Source organism: Nomascus leucogenys, chromosome 13 (genome assembly GCF_006542625.1).
Source record: "Nomascus leucogenys isolate Asia chromosome 13, Asia_NLE_v1, whole genome shotgun sequence".
Lineage (NCBI taxonomy): Eukaryota > Metazoa > Chordata > Mammalia > Primates > Hylobatidae > Nomascus > Nomascus leucogenys.
Window position 1 is genome coordinate 10,125,733 of NC_044393.1, and position 24,886 is coordinate 10,150,618.

Genomic DNA, 24,886 nt, shown 5'->3' on the forward strand with positions numbered 1-24,886 from the left:
AACTTTTGTATTACCCGGCGGTCGGGAGATTTCTATCGAACTAAAAATACTTGTCATTTTATTCTTGACCTGTATGGTGAAGTGGACCACCCTAAAGAATTATTTATCTATGAAATAAAAATCACTGTAAAGAGCAATGATTTCTAATATTTGGCTTTCTCAAACTTTTAAGGTTTCACCTAACAAAGCTGAAACAAAAAAGGACCCAGAAGACACGGTAGGTAGTTTGAAGTGTGTATGTATATATTTGGGTTTGCACATATAATTTGGATTTGGATTTGCGTCTGCTTGCTTGTTTTTTGAATATGTGTGTGTGTGTGTGTGTGTGTGTGTGTGTGTGTGTATCATATCTATATATAATTAGCAATTTAATAGTGCTGTTAGATTGTCTTTAAAATATTTTATTTATGTTAATGGTAGTTTAATTAAAATTTTACTGGAAAGCTTGAAAGATGTGCCAACTCTGGCTAAATAATATCACAATACCAATTTCTTATATAGCATAAGAACAGAATCCTAATAATTATATCATCATCTTAGTCTTTTTAGTTGTGTGTAGAGGGACCCAGGGGATATAGTAAAAAACAGTCCATGTAAAGTAGAAGAATGCTTTTCAGTAGGACATGGACTCTAAAAAAATAAAGTAGAAGAAAGCTGCTATATTTTTGTTTTCTAAAAAATATGTTATTTTTCAATGTAATTTGAAAAATAAATAAATCTTTACTGCAAAGGCAGTGGTTTGGTGAAATAAAATAGTTTCCTTGGGACACTTGCCAAACGGATGGCCATGCAGAGGCATTAGGACACGCTAAAGAGCCTAGATTCTTCACTGTCATCCAAGAAATTCAGCCAATTCCCCTCAAAATAAATTTTGTTTGAAATAATATCTTCCTAGAGATGGTCTCCCTTTACACTGGACAAGGCTCGTTACCTCTAGTGGAATACATGGTTTAAGTTTCACAAGAACCATGACGGAAGTTTAACTTAGTGACAGATAAGTGTCTTGGGTCCTTCTTCTGATATTAGAAAGTACTTTGAAAAACAGTGGGATCAGATACATGGCTTGGTCTGCCCCCTACATCTGCTACCCATATGTGAAGGAGTTGGCTGTGAAAAGAGGATCCTAGATTTTGTCTCAAAAGACCTGCATTTCAGCTCCAGTTCTGCTACTTGATAGTGGTACAGTCTTAATCTGTCTGAACCCAAGTCTTCATGTCTATAAAATTGGGACAAAAAAATTCTTTGTCCTGGACCCCAGAGTTGAATGAAGGTGTGGCAATGCCTTGCAAACTGTAGAGCTCTGATTAAATGTAGTGATCCCTATTTCCATGATCACAGCCAAGACTGGTTGAATGACATGACTACATTTGTATTGTATTTATTGATTCCTTGAGAATTTTCTTCTTCCATTGAAAAAAAAATATGTATCTGAAGTATCTACATGCATTTTCCTATAAAATTATTCATTTGCTACAAGGTCATAGGGTCAAGTTCAATGAATGGTTGGGGCAAAATGTATTTCTTTTGGTTCTATGTCTTGCATTGTTTGAAGCACATAGCGTAAAAGGCTCTAAACAGTGGGGTATGGGAATGTGTGTGTGGCTTCCCAAGTGACCTGATGCACTCATTCTCTTTAGCTGGTCATGCACCAAGACTCCTCCCTGACCCAGAATGTGGTCAAAGCTGAACGTACCCAGCTGATAAAATCTCACCGTCCTGCCCAGGAAGCCGTGGGGTCACATTAGTGGAGCTGGGTCTCAAAAGAGGGTTTTGTGAATGTAGGTTGTCCATGACACCCACAAACAGATGTGTTTTCTACAAATCTGGTTCTCATACCTTGCAATTTTGATATCTTTTCTACTGAAGTTCTGGGATTCATGCTTTTGAAGTCTGTATCATTTTCAGCCCACTACCTCCCCCACACAAAAGGCCCTGACATTTGTAACTTGAGTCAACAATCTTGAGTGGTTGTAGCCAGGCTATTTTGGTTTCAATCTCCCTCTACTTTGCCTCAGTGGATTGGTTCACACTACACATTTTCTTTGCCTGGGGGGTCTGTCCATCTGGAAGTGAATTGAAATTTTTGCAGGTGATATTGCTTCCATAAAGTTTCTAATAGTGAATCAAAGGAGATCGATTTGAGACTAAAAGACATTCAGCAGCAATATTTGCTTTGACTCCAGGATGAAAAATAAATATTTTGTCTGCAGGTATTTTTTACTTTACCATGTAGCAATAGCATTTAGAGATCTATAACTATCAAGTAGAGACTGCATTATCTTGTCCTGTTATTTGTCTTCAGCAAATGGGGATACAGAGTTTTATTTTGTTCTGTCTTGCTTTGAGGAGTGTTCATCTGGGTCATTTAAATAGGTCACTGTTGAAAATCATTGTGTATCTAAAATTGTGAATATGGGAGTTTAAAAAAGATAAACATTTACACGGTGTTTTGTGGTTAGAAGAGGGGATGGTGTACCAACAGTTAATTGTCAGAGTGTATTAACACACTTTAAAACAACAGAAAAGAAAAAGAATTTTGTTCAGAAACAAAGTTCTGAGGTTGTGACTGCTGTTGCCCCAAAGGCATCGAAAGCAGAAAGTGTCTGTGATGGACAAGCTGGTCAGAAGACATCTGAGATCCAGGCTAGAGGCGCCAAGAAAAAGCACCTGGATAGCCCCAGGCTAGGACTCGCCTTTAGAAAATTCTTTAGGCATAAGGTCTGTATCTTGTTAAAGTAGGAGGAAAAACAAGAACTCTGGTCTTCACAAGACATGTGCCATCCTGAGCCCACCCAGCTCCTCTCCAGTAAAAACAGAGCTTTGGATGGTGGGTATCATTAAAAGAGAATTAAAGATGATATGAATTAAACTTCAGTGATTTTTAAGTCCCCATAGTCATAAACATTTCAAATGGGTGTCTTCCTAGTGCGGACCAGGGTTCTGGAACTATTCTTCTAACCCAATATTTCCCAAATGTCAATCACTTGTGTACCACCTTCACCATTTTTGTTAGATGTACTATTATTTGATATTTTTACATTGAAATTGACCTATTTTCTATTTAAATGTATCTTTAAAAGAAATTCTGTATCATATACAGAAAATCAGAATAATTTTTCCTAAGAGGAAGGTAAGCATTAATTTGGCTAATTAAAAAGACATTACATTCTAGCTACCTCATTTATGTTAAGCTCTGAATCTGATGCTCTTTCTAGCTTTATTAAAAGATGATTAATTGGCCAATGGTAGAAAAATGTTAAAGATGTACCATCATCAGACTGAGACTTTCTCCAGAATGTTAGTAGAAGGATTAAATGAGAGTTGGAAAAGGAGAAGTAGTTTCACTATTTGAATACTATTTAATATCATATTTCTGCACAATCTATAATCTTCTCTGATCCACCAATGGTATGCTTCCTACATTTTGGGAAATACTCTTCTAACCTCAAGTAACAATGTTATCTTTCTGTGGTCTGTTTCATCTATTTCCAATATTAACTAAGCTTACATTGAACCCAAATAAAAGTCCAGGCGGAAAAAAGCAATGAATGAGGGCAGAGCATGTTTCAGCTCCATGTCCTTGGGAAGTTAGGACAACACTGAAGTCAGTTTGGGAAATATTATGCTTCCAGTGCCTAAGAAGATGCCAGTGTTGGTCTGAAACCATCAGTTTAAAGGATTCCCGAATTGGGTTAGCATGCTTGAAAATTTATTTAAAATATCAGCCACTTTCCACCAAGTCGAAAGCCTGTATTAAAAAAACTTCCCTGTGACCTGGATGTCACAGTCCCGGGACTGTATATGCAAATAAGCACTCCATAGAAAGTTCTCACAGCTGAATCTGTATTTGCATAAGCAGACTTTGTTATGAAGCCACCTTTCAATTTCCACACAGGATAATTTTGTTCTGTAAAGAGAAAAGAATTGGGAGCAATAAATACTGCAATGGGGGAGGGGAGATTAAAATGTGCTCCAACATCACATGAGAAATAACTTAGTAACTGCTGGTGAAACACGTCATAGATCTCATATGAAAGAATCTAGTTTAACTCCCACTTGGAGCTTTGGCAAGTAAGGGGCCTTGAAAGTTTAAGAAGTATATGACGTTTCCCCAGATCTGCCTTTCATTATGACATTCACTTCATGCACTACAAAATTTTACATCTGCAGTATCTCTTGCCACCAATAAAGGGACCACACAAGTTCAATGTTATCATTCCTAGGGCTTCCCAAAACTGTTAGCCTTCCATCTTGTCACGGAGGTAGATGGGGAAAAGACAGGATTCTGGAAGAGTGAGAAGAGGTAGCGGGAACAGCCTTCTGAAATTCTGTAACACAGACACAAGGACTTCAGGGTTTTGCCTTGAGTGGCATTCAGTGTATTTTTTTATGTAAGTGTAAATCAAAGTAAGGGACACCTCCCAAATGTTCTGAATTCTTATTTACACAGCAGTTTGTTAGAGCTCATTGGCTTTTACCTCTACACCTGAGACAGTTTATTTCTTTTTCTCTTTTGATTATTTCTGTTGTCTCTAAAGATAGGAAAATAGGGCCTTTAAATAACCAGCCAGATTCTCTCAGTGACATTATCATGATTTTAGGAGATGTGATACTCTCCATTTCCCCATGGGTTTGTCACCTGGAACAGAAAACGGGAAATTCAAGTAAATTCAAGGATAAAACTATTTTGCTATTTAAAAAAAAAAAAAAAAGCTACCAATTCTGGGTAATCCTGGGGATTTATTTCTCTACATCTCTATGATCCTTCTTATAAAAAGAATTTTCTCAGTTCAAAAAGTGGGGAAGTCTGAAATCAGTAAATGAAATACATTTATTGTCAACTTTTGCTGAATTGGAACCATTTTTCTTGGCCTAATGGCATGTGATGTCTCAGAATCAAATTTTTTCATGGGCCGCCACTGTTTGTTGACAACTTTAGACACAAAACAGAGCATTCCTTTAGAATGCCTTTGCCATGCCCCAAAAGGCTCCCCTCCCTCCTCAAGTTTCCCCAGTGCTCACCCTTTCTGTAAGGCAGCTGAAGTATTAGCAAGCAGCATGCATGATTCATAAGCTCTACCATTCATTCATTGTTTTTGGCTCTTGGTGTAGTGTTTACATCTTACTAACATCTCCTCTCTCCCACACCCAGTGTGAAAACAAGATGAAAATTTATTACGAAGGTAAGGTCATTTGACATACAATCTCCAAATTGAATCCACTAGGATTTCATGGGTAGGGCCACCAGGTAAAATATAGAGGACTCAGTTAAATTCAAATTTTTGATAAACAAGAAATAACTTTTTAATTTACATGTAAGTATGTCCCATGCAATATTTGGGACATGCTTATGCTAGAAAGTTATTCTTTGCTGATCTGAAATTAATATTTAGTGGAGTATCTTATATTCTTATTCTCATGTGCTAAATCTGGCAACCCTATTCGTGAGATTGCCTCCGAAAACACAATTAAAATTTTTGTAGTCTCCTCTGTAACGCAAACAAAGAATATCCAGTTGGTTGATGCTGGCAGAACTCCATCTGGGGGACTTCTTTGGGAAGGCAGGAGAGTGGTGGGCAGAAATGAAAAGACTAATGGTGTTCTGACTGGTACTCTACAACCCCGTGAGGAAGGGGTGGGTGGCTGGAAATATGGCATGACAGGATCTTGTGTGGGTGTCTCTCTCTGGTCCCTGTCATAGACTGTAATTATTAATTAAATGACTGATTGTCTATTTTGTTCCAGAAGCTAGGCCCGATGGGAAATGGGGACATAATCATGACCAAGACTTTCTTGGTCTTAGGATATGATGATGACTAAGACTCTAGCAAAAGAGATACATATTCAACAAACAACTACACAAATAAATTAGAATTATATAGTTACTATAACTATAGTAGGGTTGTGTCCTTGTAATGTTTTTCAAGGGTTTCTGGATGTCCTCCCAATGCAAAGAGAAAAAAAATTGGTCATTTCCCTATGAAACTGATCAGTATAGATGTGTTTCCCAATCTTTATCTCAGTATCAGCCCTCACCATGATGCTTTTTTAGACTATTTTTTGCCCTAATCACCCTTCCCTCCACGAAATTTTAATGTAACAAATATTCTTTATACCTGTTAATGCACTGTAATTCTTTAGGGGAGCCACAGACTATGTTAATATCTAATTTGTCATAACCCTTCTCCCAAGAACAAAGGCAATATTATTTTTTGTTGTATATTGCCCTTGTTGAGAATGGTGGTATAGATTTCCCTCACTGATGGGTGGAATAGCCCAGGGAGCAGGAAACCTTGATTCATTGGAAACAGTGTAGTATGGAGTCACTATTAATGCTTGGGTTTGGGGATGAGACTCCCTGGATTCAACTGTCAGCTCTGCCCCCTCATTAGTGTAACCGTGGGCAAGTTACTTAGCCACCAAGCAGCCAAATTTCCCTGTCTGTGAAATTGACATAAAAATTAGTGTCTTCCTATAAGTTGTAGCATTTGATAGTACCATTGAGAAATTATAGTTAACAGTAATTTATTGGATATTTCAAAATAGCTAGAAGAGAAAAATTGTAAGTTTCCAACACAAAGAAAGGATAAGAGTTTGAGGTGATGGAAATTCCAGTTACCCTGGTTTAATCATTGCACTTTATATACAGGCATCAAAATATCACATGGACCCCCCGAAAATATGTACAACTATGATTCATAAATTTTAAAATACAAAAAACAATAGTTCCTTCCTCATAGGACTTTTGTCAGGACATTCAGGTGCTTAAAACAGTGTCTGTCACTGTTACCTTTTATTCTTGTCATCACATAAAAGTTTGAAGTTGGAAATTATGTCTTCAAGATGCAACGATGGTCCAGGGAGACTAGGCAGAGAGAGAAAAGGTGGTGATTGAGTGGTGAAAACGGCCAAGTATGTAATGCATTAGGTAAACTGAAGCTGTCCCAGGGAAATTCTGGCACTCCAGGACCTGGGGACCTTGTTTTTTGTAACCTCTATGTGACTCTGAGTAAGTGGGCTAAATGCACATCAAAGGGCACCCTTGAGCCAGAAAAATAACACAGCATTTAGAAAAGGTACAAAGCCAAGCCACAGAAGTTACACCAAAATAGCATGGGGCCTTGAAGCTTCCCTTCTAATGACTTTGACAGGATTGATGATTGGCTTAAAGCAACCAGAGCCTTTTCTTAGAGATGGGAATGAGGTCAGCCCCAACCCCCGGATTCTTAGTGGTCTAAAATGGACCACTGGGCAAATGGAGATTCTCCCTGGAAAGCAGAAGGAGAAGTTGTTGTTGGAGCAGTAGCCACGCTTGGCCACTCTTTGCTCCAATACTTGCTGAAGGACCTTAGGGCAGTTGTTCCCTGTGCATGGAAAACTCTCTTCTTCCCTTCTCTGGTTAATTTTCAGTCACCCTTCAGATGAAAGCACAACCATCCTTTTCTCAGTAAAGGCTTCCCTGATTTTCATGAGTGGATCAAACTCCTTGATTTAGCTTTTTATGGGATTGAGAGGAAAAGCCTCAAATCCCCTCCCCACTCAGTAGCACTTATTACAGTTGAAATTTTACATTTATTTGTGGAATTATTTACTGTCATCCTCTCCTTGAGGACATGTAACCCCAGCACTTAGTACATATCATGGCTCATAGAAGACACTCAAAGTGGCTTTTAAATGAATTAATGAATAATACTTTCTCTTATTTTCTAAAAAAGAAAACAAGCTACTTAGCATGTGTGTTAGGAGGAGGGGTACTTACCCTTTAACCAGTCCCCTTTAATTTAATTACCGTTTAGAGCTAAAATAGCACCAGGTGCTCAAGAGCATTTGGGACGTTTGTAATGCAGAATCTTATGAGCTCAGCCATTTTGACTTCACTCTCTATAAAATGCAGAGGTTATTGTAAATTCCAACATTTTGCCATTTTGTATACTTTTAAATGGAACTGGGGCTATTCCAGTATCAACTATCACAAAATTCATTTCCAGACATCAGTTCTTTATCTTAACTTGAACTTAGAATCTGCTCAATGGATGACTCCTTCTTAGTATTAAAAATTTCAGCAAAGAAGATGTTGTGTCTTGCATCAAATAGTAAAATTCATGTTATTTGCAAACATCATTTGGAGAAGCAATGTGCTGCCTGGGAAGAGCTCTAGACAGGAGCCAGAAGTTCAGACTTGAGGCCAGGTTGTGCCCTTGTTCAGCCTTGGGCAGATCATTGGCCTCAGTTTCCCCATCCATGAAAATTCATTCATTGGAACAGATGGGCTTTAAGACTCTTCCCAGGATCAAAAAATACTGTCAAACTTTCTAAATTTGTCCATATTCTATATATTTTTTTTTGAGATGGTGTCTTGTTCTGTTGCCTAGGCTGGAGTACAGTGGCACAATCATGGCTCACTGCAGCCTCCTGGGCTCAAGCAATCCTCCTGCCTCAGCCTCCAAGTAGCTGGAACCATAGGCGCAAGCCACCATGCCCAGCTAATTTTTTATTATTTGTAGAGATAGGGTTCACCATGTTGCCCAGGCTGGTCTTGAACTCCTGACCTCAAGAAATCCTTCCATGTCGGCCTCCCAAAGTGCTGGGATTACAAGTGTTGGGCCACCACACCTGGCCCATACCCCATTTTTATTGCAATATATTTTTTCTTTAAGTCAGAAAATTTAGTCAAGGATATTACATCCCTGGGAATTTAAAGGGATTGAGTCACAAGTATCCAGAGCAAAAAAAATCATAAAATGAAGATGTTTAGGATTAAAAGGTTAGGTCAGATGAACCTGATGTTAAAATTATGAGTACCAATATTCACTCATGTCAAGATAAATTCTGACTATAATTCTCCCAACTCTTCCTTTATCTCATGACTCAGTGGGTGGCAGAGCATAGAAATTAACACCCCCTTGCTGAAGAAATCAGATGTCCTGGAATTGGACTTCAGTGCAGCTGCTCAGGGAGAGAGACAGAAAGGGAGAAAGGAGATACGGACAGAGGGAGAGAGAAAAAGACAGAGGGAAGGAGGCGGAGGAAGGGAAGAAGGGAAGGAAGAGAGAGGAAGAGAGGAAATAAAGACTGAATGGATAACATTTGAAGAAGTTTTAATTGTGGAGTGTAGGGGCTGCACCTAAAAGTGAAGAAATAGGGTTTGTGGACACTCTTCCAATTCAAAATCCCTTCACCGAGTTCCAGCCTAGTTGCCTTTTACTAACTTTATAGCCTAACTCAGTCATCCCAAATTGGAGTATGGAGAAAAATTTCAGAAGTTCTATATTTATTTTAACTCTTCTTTAATTTCTAATTTTGATTAGTAAAATGATGCATTTTTTTTTTTTTTTTTTTTGAGACGGAGTCTCGCTGTCGCCCAGGCTGGAGTGCAGTGGCGCGATCTCAGCTCACTGCAGGCTCCGCCCCCCGGGGTTCACACCATTCTCCTGCCTCAGCCTCTCCGAGTAGCTGGAACTACAGGCGCCCGCCACCACGCCCGGCTAATTTTTTGTATTTTTAGTAGAGACGGGGTTTCACTGTGTTAGCCAGGATGGTCTCGATCTCCTGACCTCGTGATCCGCCCGCCTCGGCCTCCCAAAGTGCTGGGATTACAGGCGTGAGTCACTGCGCCCGGCCCATGTTTATAATGTATACATAAATAAGTATGCATGTATTGAAGGTGGAAATTCAAAATGTTTTTACTGGTGGGAACTTGACTGAAACCATTTGGAGACCAGTGGCCTAAATAAGAACTCCATATTCTAACAGCAAAGGGTATCTTACCACCACCTTGATTCCTAATGAGTTACTTACATAAACATAATTAATAATGCCTCTATGTTTATTTTTTGAAAGAAAAATATCTTAACATTTTCCGAGATTTTAACACAAGTCCACATTCACAGTAAAAATTTTTAAAATACAGAAAAATATAAAGAAGAAAATTAACATTATGTATAACCTCAGCCCATGTTTATTAAAAAGAGATCTTCCATTTTTAAAATTTTGAGACCATTTTGAATGTTTTCCCTTCATTTTTTTTAACTCTTCAGGGTGCTGAAAAGTCACCCACCACTTCAGCTGACCTTAAGTCAGACAAAGCCACCTTTACATCCCAGGAGACCCAAGGGGCTGGCAAGAATTCCAAAGGATGCAACCCATCGGGGCACATACAGTCCGTGACAACCCCTGACACTGCGAAGGAAAGCACCAAGGAGAAATCAGGCCCCACCTCTCTGCCTCTGGGCAAACTGTTTTGGAAAAAGGTAAGTCTGGTTTTCAAGCTTTAGAGAGTCGTCCGGGCGGGGATGACTTGAGAACATATTTCTATCGGGCTAACTGTTGTACTCAACAATATATAGAAGGTGTTTATTCTTCTTCAGAACGACTTGGCTTGCCATTGAGTTGAAGCCTTCTAATGTGTTCCTAGGAAGAATGAAATGCCTGTCATGTTATAAACATGTGTTTCGTGGGGAAGAAAAGGAAATGAACAAGTAGAATTTTTCAGTCTTCGAGTGACTTCATTTCATGAGAGAGGGTTGTGGTATTTCATGATTTCATTTTCCTTCTGAAATGATTTAAAACCCTGACTTCTTCCTAGTCTCTTTGAGCACTCTTACTCTGGCAAGATGAACCACCTAGGGGCTCTCTGTCTTCACTCCTCCCCAGCCAGACAGAATCATTCACTATCAGCCACTAGGTCTCCACTATTCTTTTAGAAACCTAGGGTGTCCAGCAGTTCACCACCAGGAAGGCACACACTGTGCTCTATGACAGGAAAAGTCAAACCACGGTCTGATTTTGTTCCCATCTGAGGTCTGAGTGGTGCAAGGACAGAGGGAGTGGGGCTGAGTTATTCTAGATCTATTCCTTAATTATCATTGCTGAGCAAACCCCAGCTGCTACACATGTGCAGAGCTTTTGTGTGTTTTAAATTTGGCCAAAAGATGAGCAAGAAGTTAGAGATGAGGGTGTGGGTGGAATTCATAGAGCTGGAAAAATCTAACTGCAGAATTTCATCAAAATATCTATTGCACTTGGCACACCATGCAAAGCAGATGATGAATGCAGATGCCACTGTGGTGTCAGCTTTACTCTCTCATCCAGAATCCAGCTGGATGCGGGGCCCCTTCCCTGTTTGCTTCCTGTCATACGGAAACCTTCCTTCTAGGTTCTTCCCAGAACACAGTCTTCACTATTTCATAAAAACTTTGGATGATGTCAGCTGACACATTCTGTTGTAATCCCTTTTCTTCATCACCCACCATTACTTATCTTAAAATATCTTTTACCAGCAATGTAATAGAAGAAACAATTTCCAAGTGAGTTATATGTGTATATTGGAGACGAAGACTTAAGTGGCCCGTATCTGAATAACTTTAGTTAAATAATTACCATGTATTCATATGCATATTCAAGGTGTCTTAGGAAAAATAGAGTTAGCACATTAAATTTGAGATTAACGTATGTTTTGCTCAAGGTTAAATAAGCATATTTTGTTTAAAAAGGAATCTAATAAAAAGGACAGTGTTACATAAATAATGGTTCTGATAGTAGATAAATAATGGTAAATTTGGGTCCTCCAAGAAGCAGACACCAAGACAGAGTTGACGTGCAAGAGATTTATTGGAGGAAGACATCTGTGAAGGAGAAGTGGGAGTGGCAGGGCTAGGTACAGAGAGCCTTCAGACTACAGAGAGTTCTGACCATCTAGGAAGAAAGAGAGAGGAGGAAGGAGAAGTGGGTGGAGAAAGCCTCAAACTGAAGGTGGTGCTAACAAAGTCCTGACCAAGCCAATGGAGAGTCGGAGAGTACAGATTGCCTGTCCCAGGAGGCCCACACTGGACCAGAATGAATGGCCCAGTACTCCTGTCATGCCCAGTCATTGGTAGGAGCCCCCAGAGAGAGGAGCAGAAGCTGAAGGCATGACAGGTGGGGCTGTCTTTCCTGCAAGAATCTGAGCAGCACACTTCCATGGCTGCTACAGGTGATACAATATGGCAAAAACCACATAGGTGGTGTGCCAGTGGCTGAAGTTTGAGAAACACTGATGTAAAAGCTAAAAGTTTGAAATCAGACAGATCTGACTTTGAGTCTCAGTTCGTCTCTATGAGCTTTCGTTTCCTCACTTGTAAGATGCAAATGATAATAGTACCTATGTCATACAAATGAATACGAATGAAGTAAGGATTAAGTGAAATAATGATGGTAAAACCTCCAACACTGGACCTAGTACAAAAGTGCCCATTGAACAGTGTTACCTCTCATCTATTTCCTCTGTGCTCAGGAGGGTTGAAGAACTAACCATGCCAACCTCTTTATCTTTCTGTACTGTCCAGTTTGAGAAAGCCGCTAACCTATTGCCTCAAGTGCTTATTTAATGTTTGCAATCTACAAGAGATACAATGGTTCTTCTTTGAAATTCAAGCTATTCCTTTGAAAAACAATGTCAGGACAACTTGACATTCATCTCCCTGATGATAGAATTTCATTTATTTCAGTCTCACTGTCTTTTGTGCCACTATTTAGCTTTATTTATTTAGTATATCATTAAAAATATGAAGTTAAAAGAAATCAAAAACCAAATTCCCTGTGTCTCTCCTTGCACCCAATCAGAAGAAAAGGCTCTACACCGAATTTTACTTATTCAACAATATTTTAATTACTTTATTTGTGCTAAGTTGTTTTGTGCTAAATAGTTTGTGCTAAATACTAGGCATTGAAAAAGTAGCAGTAAACAAATGTCTGCCCTTTCCTAGCTTATATTCTTGTAAGAAAGCTTATATTCTAGTAGAAAACAAAATGAGGACCTTTGTTTTCTTTTCTTTAAATTACAAAGACTATGACTATAAAATCACCCTTGTAAATTTTTGAAGAGTTTTGAAAAATGCAAAGGGAAATTCTAGGAAATTCTTACATTTTCTTATATTTTCACTGATAACTAACCTAACCTCTCTCTTCTCTCATTTTTAGTTGAAAAGCTTTCAAACATATTGATTTTAAAGTTTATAAGCCTGTAGTTATGGACAGCAGAAATGAATTTTTCCCAGAATAGGCTATGGATATGAAAGTATAAGTTGTTTTGATTTATAGTCTTTATTGCTAGAGTAGTTATTATTATAAAATAAAAAAATACCTTTAAGAAAACCAATTTCAAATTATGTTGTACTTTCCAAAAATGTGTTTAAAATGCAGTTAACTGGAGTAAATATGCCATTTATTGTTCTGTAAATTGGATTCTCACTTGCTCTGTGACCTTACATAAGTTATTTACACTATTTGAGTTTCTTTTCCCCATTTGTTGAATAAGAGGATTGGGATACACAGTCTTGATAATTCTTGTGTATGGCAAGGCTTACATAACAGAATCAGAAAGGTTGAGCTGTGTATCCCTGGACAAATTGGTTGACCACTCAAAGACCCTCCTTTCTAATCTGTAAAATAAGGACTGTGTTTTTCTCACAGTGTTGTTATAAGAAACCAATAATTGTACATATAAAGCACCTAATATATAGTATGTGCTCAGTGAATGATGTCATCATTTCTTCAAGTATGAACAATCAGTGGTCATGACTAAACACCCATGTGTGGCTTCTGGTGTTAACACCACCTAAGTACAAAACAAGTACAAAATTCATTTGCTAGCATCAAAAGATTTGAAATCCATTTAGAGGAACATGATACACACACACACGCACATGTATTTGTAATTAATAATTGATATATTTGGAATATCTTCAAAATAGCCCTTTTCTGCTTTCCTCTGGGGGAGACAAAGAGTGGAGTGGGAAAAGAATGTGCTCTGAAGCCACAGAGACATTATCAAATCTCAGTTCTGACAGTTACTGACTGTTTGAATTTTAGCGGAGCACTTAAACTCTTGAGCCTCCGTTTCTTCAGTTACAAAATTGGCCAATGACATCTATCTTTCGTGTTTATTGGGAGGATTGAGTGAAACAAAAAAAAGAACGCCAAATGACTGATATTGAGTGAATTATAACCCCATTCTGAAACAATGAAATTTGCAATTTAGTGTTACTCTACAGAGTACAGGTAACAAATGCTACAGTTGTTTAGAAAAGGGAGCAATCAGTGTACGTCAAAATAGACTTAAGAACTTAAAAAATTTGTCTGAATCATTTGGGTGATTTGTTTCAAATACAGATTTTAACACCTTCCCATAGGGATTCTGATTAAGAAAGTCTGGGCGTATGTCTGGACAATTATGGAAGCACTTGAAAGATGGGCTGACCAATGTGGGCTTAATAGAAAATGTCTTAGGGCTACTGTGAAGTTAATGAGCTCAGAAGAGCTGTCACATGATCAAAATGATGCTTTTAGAAGACTCACTAGGAACAGGGCAAATGCTGGCTTAAGTGTTACCGTATGAAAGTCTTTTAAAGAAACCTTAAGAATTGAATTTGCTCTTTAAAGGACAGGAAACTCTGTTATTCTAGTTTCTATGGATAAGTTATCTGCTGTTTAGCTCCCTATTCTTAGCAATATAAATGTCCAAACAGGATCCCGTAGATTTTAAACTAGATTTTTTATTGTCACTGTTAATGAGGCTGGACCTCAACTGTGGATCATCCACCACAACATACTCATTGGCAGTAGAAAATAATGAATTGAAAAATGATACTCCTGGTTCCCTAGCTCCAGGCTTCCTGTTATATAGAGAACATATAGAGAGAAGGGAAAAATTGCCTTCATTTGTCTTTATGTATGAGCATGGAAACCATGCCCAATACAAATACAGGTTAAATGTGAGATCCAGGCTTGGCTCAAAGAACTGACTCAAAGAGGATGCTATAACACATCAGTCAGCTTTCAAGTTGAGTAGAGACACACCTCAAGCCCCAAAGGCAGATGTGATGTTCAAGTAAGAGCAAAAGTTTAACAGATGTTCCAGTAGAGACCTGGAAATTAAAGGAGATTGGTTTCCATTTTGAATACTAGCTTGGAATACAACATAAACCACTTAACCCGCTGCCTGACAATAATAGCCTAAGAGTGGCCCTATAATGTGGGTTGTCATCATTATTATCTTTATTAGCACTACTATTTTTTTCAGCTCTGTGCAATTGCATCTAATGCATGCTAAGAAGCTGGAGGAATGCAAGCCTACAAATATTTATTAAGGAACAAAACATATTGCAAGGAGCTGTCTTTGGGAAGACCTCTGGAATCTGGCCTCAGCCCTGTTTATTCAAAATTTTTATCAGTTAACTTGGACAACAACCAAGTTAAAAGAACATTTATCAAGTTTACAGGCTTGATGGGTTCACTAATGCAGTCCAAAATATAAACAATATGAATCTCAAATTAATGGCACAATGGGCTGAAGTTAGTATGACCTAGAATTTTTGGTTCTCAAAGGTCAACATAACACTATGTTATGGCACTTGGGTCATCAAGATTTTAACTGAGACCCACATTGTCCCCTACACCATTCCAACTTTGGAACCTAATATAACCTATTAGTTAGCAGTGTTAAAAATGTCTGTTTATAAGGGGTTCAGTAGCAAACATACATCTGGCCCAAGCAGACTTAAGAACATTTCAAAAGCAACATAGAATTACTCAAGAAAAATTCTAAATAGGTCTAGTAGATCTAGCCAATGTCACTTCTTCCCAGCATTTATAAAAATTGCTACTGCTAATTGAAAATATACCACGTGTAGGTACTGTGCTAAGTGCTTTACATAAACAAAATAAATATCAGCAATTTTAATAGAATGCTGAACATAAATGAATCCATGCCCACACAAATCCCATCCAGATAGTTCCAGGAATCCAAGATAGGTGATCATGAATCAGCCTGGGCTGCCATATGTCCCTACTGGGTGGTCACCCCCTAGCCACACCACTGCCACCACCACAGCCACCAAGGAGATGATCCGTGCCAAGTTATCCCACTCATCACTGTTGTTGGGACTGCGAAGCCCACCAGAATTCACCTGTCTCTTGCGAGGCAGCAGGCAGAAAACCTTTTCCTTCCATGTTATGCTCAGCTCTGGAAGGAGAATCCCGCTGCAGCTGCCTGGGCCTCAGAGTGACCCCATTTGGCAAGACCCACCGTAGGCATCCATACAGCCCTTTTTCTCCCCAGTACACACCCAATTCAAGAGTAGCTGAGCTGGACTGAGTTGTTCTACCAGCCGCCAGCACCCTACCCAGAGCCACTATTTCCCACAAGCCCTGGAGGTTGCTGAGTCTGGAGTTCTTATTGCTCCCGGCAAATTCTATTTCTAGGGTCCATTTCTTGAAACTTTATTTTTGCTCTACTTCAATACATTCTGGCTTGCAGAAAAGCCTATAGACAACTGTACCCTAATTCCAGATATGGTTTGAGTTGTTCCTGTCCCTCCCCCATACGCATACCTTCCAGGATCTCCAACTCCCATGTAAATGAGGGTCTTCATGTAAGTACCAAGAGGAAGCGTGTGGGTTTGGCTCCAGCCACCAGGCTTCAGTGAGTCACAGCTGTGCTTCAGCCATGATTTTCCCTACACAGGCCTTATTTTATTTTTTCCTTAAAACAACACTATGATCGGTAGATAGTCTGACAGCCTTTGGCTAAGTGAACTGAAGTGCAGAGAAGTGTGATTAATTTGCCCAAGATTGCACAGCTGGAACACTGAATTTGTATCTGATTCCACAGTGTATGTTACTCTAGACTTGGGTTCTGAGCAGATTTTCTTTTACATGCGTCAAACACTAAAGGGGGATCAGAACCTACCCTCTTATTATCCATTTTTGAATTCTTATATTAACTGGATATTTCAACAACTGCTAACAGAAGGCTACACTTGCAGGCTAGTGTGCAAATGTACAAGAATAGTTCAAAATTATTTAGAATGACTCGGGCACAATCTGAGAAGCATTTAATCCTTTACATAGCGCATTTATCTCCTGTTTTCATTCTACTCCAATTCTCCTGGTGACATTAAGAAGTCTCTTCCTGATAGTCACAGGCATTTATTACTGTACAAACACCTGCTGATGTCTTTTTTAAAGAAAGACTTAAAAACAATTAGAACTTAATGCGTGTTTTTTATCTATTGTGCTTTTTAATACGTACTGCTATTTACAGCAAGGATGTTGATATGACATTTACTGTAATGATAAGGCATTTCTTTTAAAATATATTTAACTTTAAAAAGTAGAATATATTTAAGTAAAAAATATTAAGTAAAAATATATTTAAGTAAAAAGAGAAGAGAGACAGTTTAAAGAAAAACATCAACTGAATAGAGGTGGTACATGGACAGGTCAAGAATTAGAACATGGTATGAAAATCATTGAAGTTTGAGAGATGCTCAACTGTATTAGTTCCCAAAGTGAGTGCTTTGCTAAGTAGTCTGACTTTAAAAATATAAAATAGCAATTCCTTTTGAAACAGACAATATTTATAATGCCAGATTTAAAACATCAGAAAGATGTGGCGGTCTGAAACCATAATGAAGATTTTAAAAATCTGTTCAGAAGCAGCCCCTTCTATTCCTCACCATCATCTACATTGGTGATGGAATCTACTCCAAGTTCCCAGTTGCTTCTGAAATATAGTGAGCAATGAACAGCCAGAAACTTTCTAGACACAGGCAATCAAAGATTAAAAAGTAGTCTTGTTGCAATAAACTGGGACAGGAAAAAGGGTATGAAAACCTAGAAGTGCTGTTCTTAAATAATGGAAGGGTTTTCTCTGTCTAATATAAACAGTATAATGATTCTTGAAATTTTTGTGGGCTGGCCTTGAGGAGGACTGGCTTTGAAGATACCATTTGGCTCATTACATGTTCATGGTATTAACTAGTGTCTGACTAATCTCAGAGAAAAAGGGGTGCAGTTTCAAGAAAGTATCTGATATGGTTTGGCTGTGTCCCCACCCAAATCTCATCTCAAATTGTAATCCCCATAATCCCCAGGTGTCAAAGAACGGACCTGATAGGAGGTGATTGGATCATGGGGGGAGTTTCCCCCATGCTGTTCTCTTGATAGCGAGTGAGTTTTCACAAGATCTGATGGCTTTATAAGGGGCTCTTCTCCCTTCACTCTCTCTTGCCTGCCGCCATGTAAGATGTGCCTGTTTCCCCTTCCTCCATGACTGTAAGTTTCCTGAGGCCTCCCAGCCATGTGGAACTGTAAGTCCATTACGCCTCTTTCCTTTATAAATTACCCAGTCTCAGGTAGTATCTTTATAGCAATGTAAAAACGGATTAATACATTAACACTACTGCTAATTTCTTCTGAACACATTACATTTTCCTGATAATCAGAAGCTTTCTGAAATTCAGCAATCTCTTTTAGGAACATTTTTGTGCCCAGAGAAACTTCACTGTGGGAAGAAGATAACTAGAAATAAATTATGCAATCTGAAGATCTCAGCTAGAGAGAGTAAGTCTGTATGTGAAGAAAGGAGTTCACACAATTGCTGAAAACATGTGTTTCTGACCCTTGAAGTCATCATAGCAGGGGAAAATTTGGCTTTTAGATGTAAAATAAATGCATCAAAACCATTTCCACCACTTTCTAGCTGTTTAACTGGAACAAGTGGCTTCACCTCTCTGAACCTCTATTTCTTACTCTGTAAGTTAGGATCACAATACTTACCATTTTGGGGTGCTTTAAATGAGATGATATATAACGCAAGATGCCTAGTGCAGAAGATACATTTGTGAATATCACTTCCTGTCTTCCCCTCCCCTGGATGCCTTAAAGGAAAAAAAAAAATAGGACTTAGTAACAAAATGGATATAGACAGAGTTCTTAACTTGTAATCCAAGAGGAGAGACACAGAAGGTCTATGAATCCTGAAATTATTTGCAAATTATATTGTTTATGTGCATTTCTCTGGGAGGAGAGTCCAAATCTATCAAATGAGTCTCAAAGTGGTCTGTAACGTCCACCCCCATCCCTCCAGAAGTTTAAGAACCACCAAAAGAAAGATGCAGAAGTAAACTCCAAAGCTGGCTAACTGAAAGAATGATTGTGGCTTTGACCTTTGACAGAATCGGGATAACTCCTATCCCACTTGGGGCAGGACTGTATATGCCAGAATTATTCCTGGGAGTAAAATGGTGTTTGAATGTGGATATGTAGGACTGCAGCTCTCTAGCCTTCCACAGACATGTTTTAGTCAAATTGAACTTTGACCTAATCAACTTGGCCTAGACTGAGGGCTGATGAAAGCAGTGGCCCCTGCTGTTGGCCCCTGTGCTATGGTCAGGATAGGGCTTGGACCCTGCGTATTGTATTATAAAGCCTGCTTGCTCAAAAGGACAATTGAATGAGTTTCTCTGGACTTGTTACCAGAATTTTCCTGAGCAGCTTCTTTGTTTTACCTAACAGTGACTCTGTATTAAATGATTAATTGCATTTCTCTCTTTTTATCAGCTACTAGAAAATATAAAGGCAAGTACATTGCTTACCTACAGCAGTTAGCATTTTCTGTGACAACACTTCTGCTTGCTCCATTTGTATCCTGGCTGCATCTTGTTTTAATTTTCTCTTTGTTGCATTTTAAAATACATAACTATATATATATATATATATATATATATATATATATATATATACCGTTTTCATTTTTGTAAGTCTCCTTTCTTTTTAGAAGGAGGTGTACCTAGGCAATTCAATGTCCCGGAACGCACCACAAGACTGTGAGCCCAACTAACCCTTTGCTTTTATGTAACAATTTTGTTTTTTGTAACCTTTTAACTCTCACTTTTGTTTTTATCTTCCTTTAGTCAGTTAAAGAGGACTCAGTCCCCACAGGTGCAGGGGAGAATGTAAGTTACACACACCACGGCAGAATCATTCCATTCTCATCTTCCGCCATGTTGGACAATTGGGCATTTTCAGCACTGGGGTCCTGTGTTCTTGCATGCTGCCAGTGTGATTCGTTTGTTGTAGACTCTTTTACCCCGTATGTGATTAGGGACGCATGGAGGATAACATTGGATGAATTTTTGTAACTCTCATTGAATCAGTGCAAAATAAATGCAAAATCAGGGCATGAATTTTTATAATTGTTATCAGCAGGGGCTGAAAGAGTCTACTACACGTAAGAACAGCTTTGCGCTTCCTTGAGGGATAATGATGCTCCGCCTTCTGCTTCATTCCACCTTAACTGCTCGTTAACTCTTATTTCTATGGTGATCCACTTTCTTACTAACTTTGGGCGGTACCCAGGACAGGGAGTTGCATCAGGCATGAGAACATCTTGCAGCAATAGACGCTGAGAATGTCAGTTTCAGGTTAGAGAGCTGACTCTACAGGTCTACCTCTGAGATACAGACATTGAGCCTCACTGTTTTCCTGGCTTTGAATCTTCTAGAGGAATCGTCAAAATTTTCAAGACAGTACATTCATCCCCGAAAGGGATGGCGCTATATAAAACACCACAAAAACGTAGCTTCCAGGGAGATTAATAAATTGACCTCGTGAGTTTCAGACCCAAAACAACAGCTCTCTGCCCTGAAAGAAGTGCAGTCTTTGGGAAATTTTTATAAGTAGGGATAAGTGAATTCGCAGCTCCTTGAGATAGAAACTGAATATTATCATTTTGCCAAAGCAAAACTTGTTCTGGGTGTCCCTTATTTACTTGCCATAAATAGGGTGTGAGTTTTTATTTTTATTTAGTTATGGGAACTTAACAGATGTTGAACATCTAAACACGTTTCTGAAATGTTGTCTGTGATGTGGAATAAAAATTAGAATGGCTGTGTTATGATTCTTGTTGGAAGAAAAATCTTGAAATTGTGTCCGGAGTTGGTTCCTTCCAGTGGGTTCTTGGTCTCGCTGACTTCAAGAAAGAAGCCACGGACCTTCGCAGTGAGTGTTACAGCTCTTAAAGGTGGCACAGACCCAAAGAGTGAGCAGCAGCAAGATTTATTGTGAAGCAGGAAAGAACAAAGCTTCCACAGCCTGGAAGGGGACCCAAGCGGGTTGTCGCTGCTGGCTGGGGTGGCCAGCTTTTACTCCCTTATTTGTCCCTGCCCGCATCCTGCTAATTGGTCCATTTTACAGACTGCTGATTGGTCCATTTTACAGAGTGCTGATTGGTGCGTTTACAATCCTTTAGCTAGACACAGAGCACTGATTGGTGTGTTTTTATAGAGTGCTGATTGGTGCATTTATAATCCTTTAGCTAGACACAAAGTGCTGATTGGTGCATTTACAATCCTTTAGGTAGACACAGAGTGCTGATTGGTGCGTTTTTACAGAGTGCTGATTGGTACGTTTACAACTCTCTAGCTAGACAGAAAAGTTCTCCAAGTCTCCACTCGACCCAGGAAGTCCAGCTGGCTTCACCTCTCAAAATCTGTTTGTTGGTTTTACTGCCCTTCCTTCCTTTCTCCTTCCTTCCTTCCTCCTTCTTTCCTTCCTTCCTTCTTTTCTTTCTTGAGCCAATCTTAGTAGCCCAGCAAAGCTCAGGTCTCTCATCATTCCAGAAAGTTCTCATGAATTACTATTTTATAGAAAGTCAAAGTTTCTATTCCAGCAACCTACAAGGAGGACTCCACAAGACTTCTTTCCACGAACTTTAAGTTTAAAAGCTGCCCGTAAAATCTGTAGCATCTGTTAGCTTTGAGTTTTCTAAAGAAAAACTTTTTGGATGTTTGTGTGTAGTTGCTTGTTTAAGGAACCCTGTGTTTCCCGCAGCTCAGATGCTAAAATGCAGAGTTGATCTCTAACAGGCAAACAGGAGATATTCTATTTTCTAGTGTGAAATTTTAAATAGAAATATAAACCGGAATTAAAAGTTAAATTATTGACACCAAACAATAACACAAAAACTGATGATAGGGACATAAAATAAGGCAAAATATTTGTTAAATAAAATAAAGAAGCATTATAAAAATTGCCTTAAATGACTTAACACCGCAAGCAACATTTTGATTTTTAAGGCTCAATATTTTATCTTCTTTTTTTGTTTGTTTGTTTGTGTGTTTGTTTGTTTGTTTTCTTGAGACAGAGCTTTGCTCTTTTCACCCAGGCTGGAATGCAGTGGCACAATCTCGGCTCACTGCAACCTCCACCCCGCCAGGTTCAAGTGATTCTCCTGCCTCAGCCTCCCAAGTAGCTGGGATTACAGGCAGGCACCACCACACCTGGCTAATTTTTGTATTTTTAGTAGACACAGGGTTTCACCATCTTGGCCAGGCTGGTCTCAAACTCCTGACCTCAAGTGATCTGCCCACCTTGGCCTCCCAAAGTGCTGGGATTACAGGCGTGAGCCACCGCTCCCAGCATCAGTATTTCATCTTCTGACAGCCTATCACTTGGAGGAAATGAGGCTGATGGTTGTGACGTTCATCCCATCATCTTCAGGCCATACTTCTTAAGCCTCAGTTTACTCATCTGTTAAATGGTGATAATAATATCACCTACACTTTAGGATTCTTGTGAAAATTAAATGAGATAATGTCTATAACGTGCTTACTTCAGTGCCTGAAATGTAGGCGGAACTCAATAATTTTAGGGATCAGCAAACTGTAGCTCATGGGCTGAATACAGCCCACAAGCTAAAAATGATTTTTACATTCTTGAATGGTTGAAAAAAATTTAAAAAAGAATATTTTATTATGTGAATTCAAAATTCAAATTCAGTGTCCAGAAATAAAGTTTTATGAGAACACAGCCATGCTAATTCCTTTACATATCATCTGTGGCTGCTTTGTTGCTAGGCAGCAGAGTTGAGTAGTTTCAACAGAAACACTGATTGGCAGGGCCTTTGCAGGAAAAGTTTGCCACCTTCTGCAGTAATTGTTAGCAAATTAGCGAATAAGAGACAACATAGTAAGTGAGCATGTCCCAGTAATCAGTGATTTTATTTCCTAGTGAAATGATACAGCTCACAGCTGACGCAGTGTCCATGTGGATTGAAGGAATATGTAAAACAGAGTTAGCTTTAATTTCCTCCTCTCTTAAATAAGAGAGAAGGCATTAGTCAAAACAATGTATAGTACTCTACACCTTCACAACAGGACAACTAGATGTGATTAACCATATTACAAGAGTGCTTTAAATAGCGACTTCTGGCTAAAATGTGGTTGAGTTTATTCTTTAAAATTTCTCTACCTACAACTTTCCAGAACTAATCTATCAACTGATGCAAGGCCCACTTGTATTTAAAAAAAAAACGAGTGATGTCAATATTTCTCAAAGTTTCTCACAGAAAGAAAAATAAGAATTTTGAAGCCTGTGGAAGTTTAGTGCTTTTCCTAGAATGTGCTTCTGGTCCTATCAGAAATAAATCTTTTTTTAACTCTTGAAATGATAGAATCTTTCAGTTGTAATAAAAAAAATGTTTTGCCCATTGGTTAATTGAGTTAACGTTCTAGTGAAAAAAATTTCTTTCCTTCCAATAACCTGTAAGACCATGGAAACAGGTACTTCTGTTGTTTATCTCTCTTAATAAGTAATCTCTCAGTTGCAAGGGAAAGAAAACCCAATTCAACCTGGATTAGAAAGAAAGTGGCCTTTACTGGCTCTCATCACTTGAAAGTTAAATTGGTTTCAAATAAAGTTTAATTCAGGGCTCTCCTTGGGTTCAGCCTTCTTGGCCTGGCTACATATTCAGCTTTCCAACATCACATCACTCAGTCCAAAGTAAATGAGCTATTTGTCAAGTAGCAGCCCTACATGTCCTGGAGTTTGTTCTGTTTCACTGATTGAAATACATTCACATGCTGTATTCATCAGCTTTTGCCAGGTTATGTTGCAGTGACAACCAAGTCCCAAATTTCAGTGCTTCTCGATAGCAAAGAAGCTTTTTTTTTTCTTTTCTCACTCATGCTACAAGCCAGCTATCAGTTGGCTTTGGCTAACCCATGTGGCCTCTTCCTGCTGAAGTCAGTAGGGAAGCAGCAGTCCCTTCAATAAGACATGCAGTTCTTGTTGCAGAGAGAAAATAGTGGCATGGGTGAATCATGCAACGGATCCTAAAGCTTCTGCTCAGGCATGGTATATGTCATTTTTACCCATGTTCCATTCATTAAAGCAAGTCACACATCAATGGGCACAGGTGTGTAATTCATTTATGGGAAGGTAGGGTAAATAATTGGAGAAATAATACAATTTGCCACATGTTGTCATTTCTAAACCAACACAGTCAAGGAGCTTGACCATGTTGATTGGTTTAGACCTTTTCAGTTGGCTTAATCCAAATTACATAGTCTTGAAGTTAGGAAAGATTACTCTCCCAAAGCAAAATTAGAATGTGTAAGCAGATGAGAGAGAATAGTTACTGAGTAGAAAAAAAAAAAAAAACTGTAGGAGGTCTTTGTAATCAATCACATTAAAAGTCCTATCAAAATAATCTTTAAAATATTTTAAAATAAAAACCTTTAATGTTAATATGATGTTGTGCATAAAGTTTAAATGGAGGAAATCTATTTGCCATAAATCAATTTCCAAAAGCCACAGCTCTAGTAAAAACTGTATAACCAAATTTCAAGAATAAGTGTAGTATAAAATTTGAGGCAAAAAGGGAAACTCTTCACTGAAATGTATATTGTCAATGTTAGACGTACCTGACATCTTTATGCAATGTCTACCATATCCTCTACAGAAATCAAGCAGGGGGGATTTAATTCTAAAATGTAGCGCACATCTGACTTTAATTATGTACATTCATGATATCCAAAATTAAAATGTGCAGATGCAGTCATATGTTCTAAATAGGAAACAACTTTTTCCAAAGCCCTGGCCTAGGAGAAATTTGGAAAATTATCCAAATAAAAATTGAATTCTTATGTCTGTATATGCAAATCAGATCCTTACTTAGCCAAGATTGTTCTGGATTTCCACACTGGATGTCAGTGGATTTTCCTTGGCTACTAAAAGCCGACTTCTTGGCCTGACTTCAAAGGCAGTGGAAGTCTCCAGAAGTACT

At 38.6% G+C, this 24,886-nt stretch overlaps 1 protein-coding gene across 10 annotated transcripts in view; it reads left to right on the forward strand.

Moving 5' to 3' along the window:
- BCAS1 (breast carcinoma amplified sequence 1) overlaps nucleotides 1-24,886 on the forward strand; it is a 126,100-nt gene that overhangs the window by 75,305 nt on the left and 25,909 nt on the right. For 3 of the 10 annotated variants that reach the window (XM_030825557.1, XM_030825564.1, XM_030825560.1), the window contains exons 6-8: nucleotides 173-217; nucleotides 10,038-10,250; nucleotides 19,734-19,775. In XM_030825557.1, the coding sequence (XP_030681417.1) occupies nucleotides 173-217; nucleotides 10,038-10,250; nucleotides 19,734-19,775 (300 nt within the window). Of the gene's footprint in view, nucleotides 1-172; nucleotides 218-2,583; nucleotides 2,719-10,037; nucleotides 10,251-19,733; nucleotides 19,776-24,886 lie in introns of all 10 variants that reach the window. The other 7 variants (XM_030825561.1, XM_030825563.1, XM_030825566.1 and 4 more) reach the window with 3 other exon arrangements.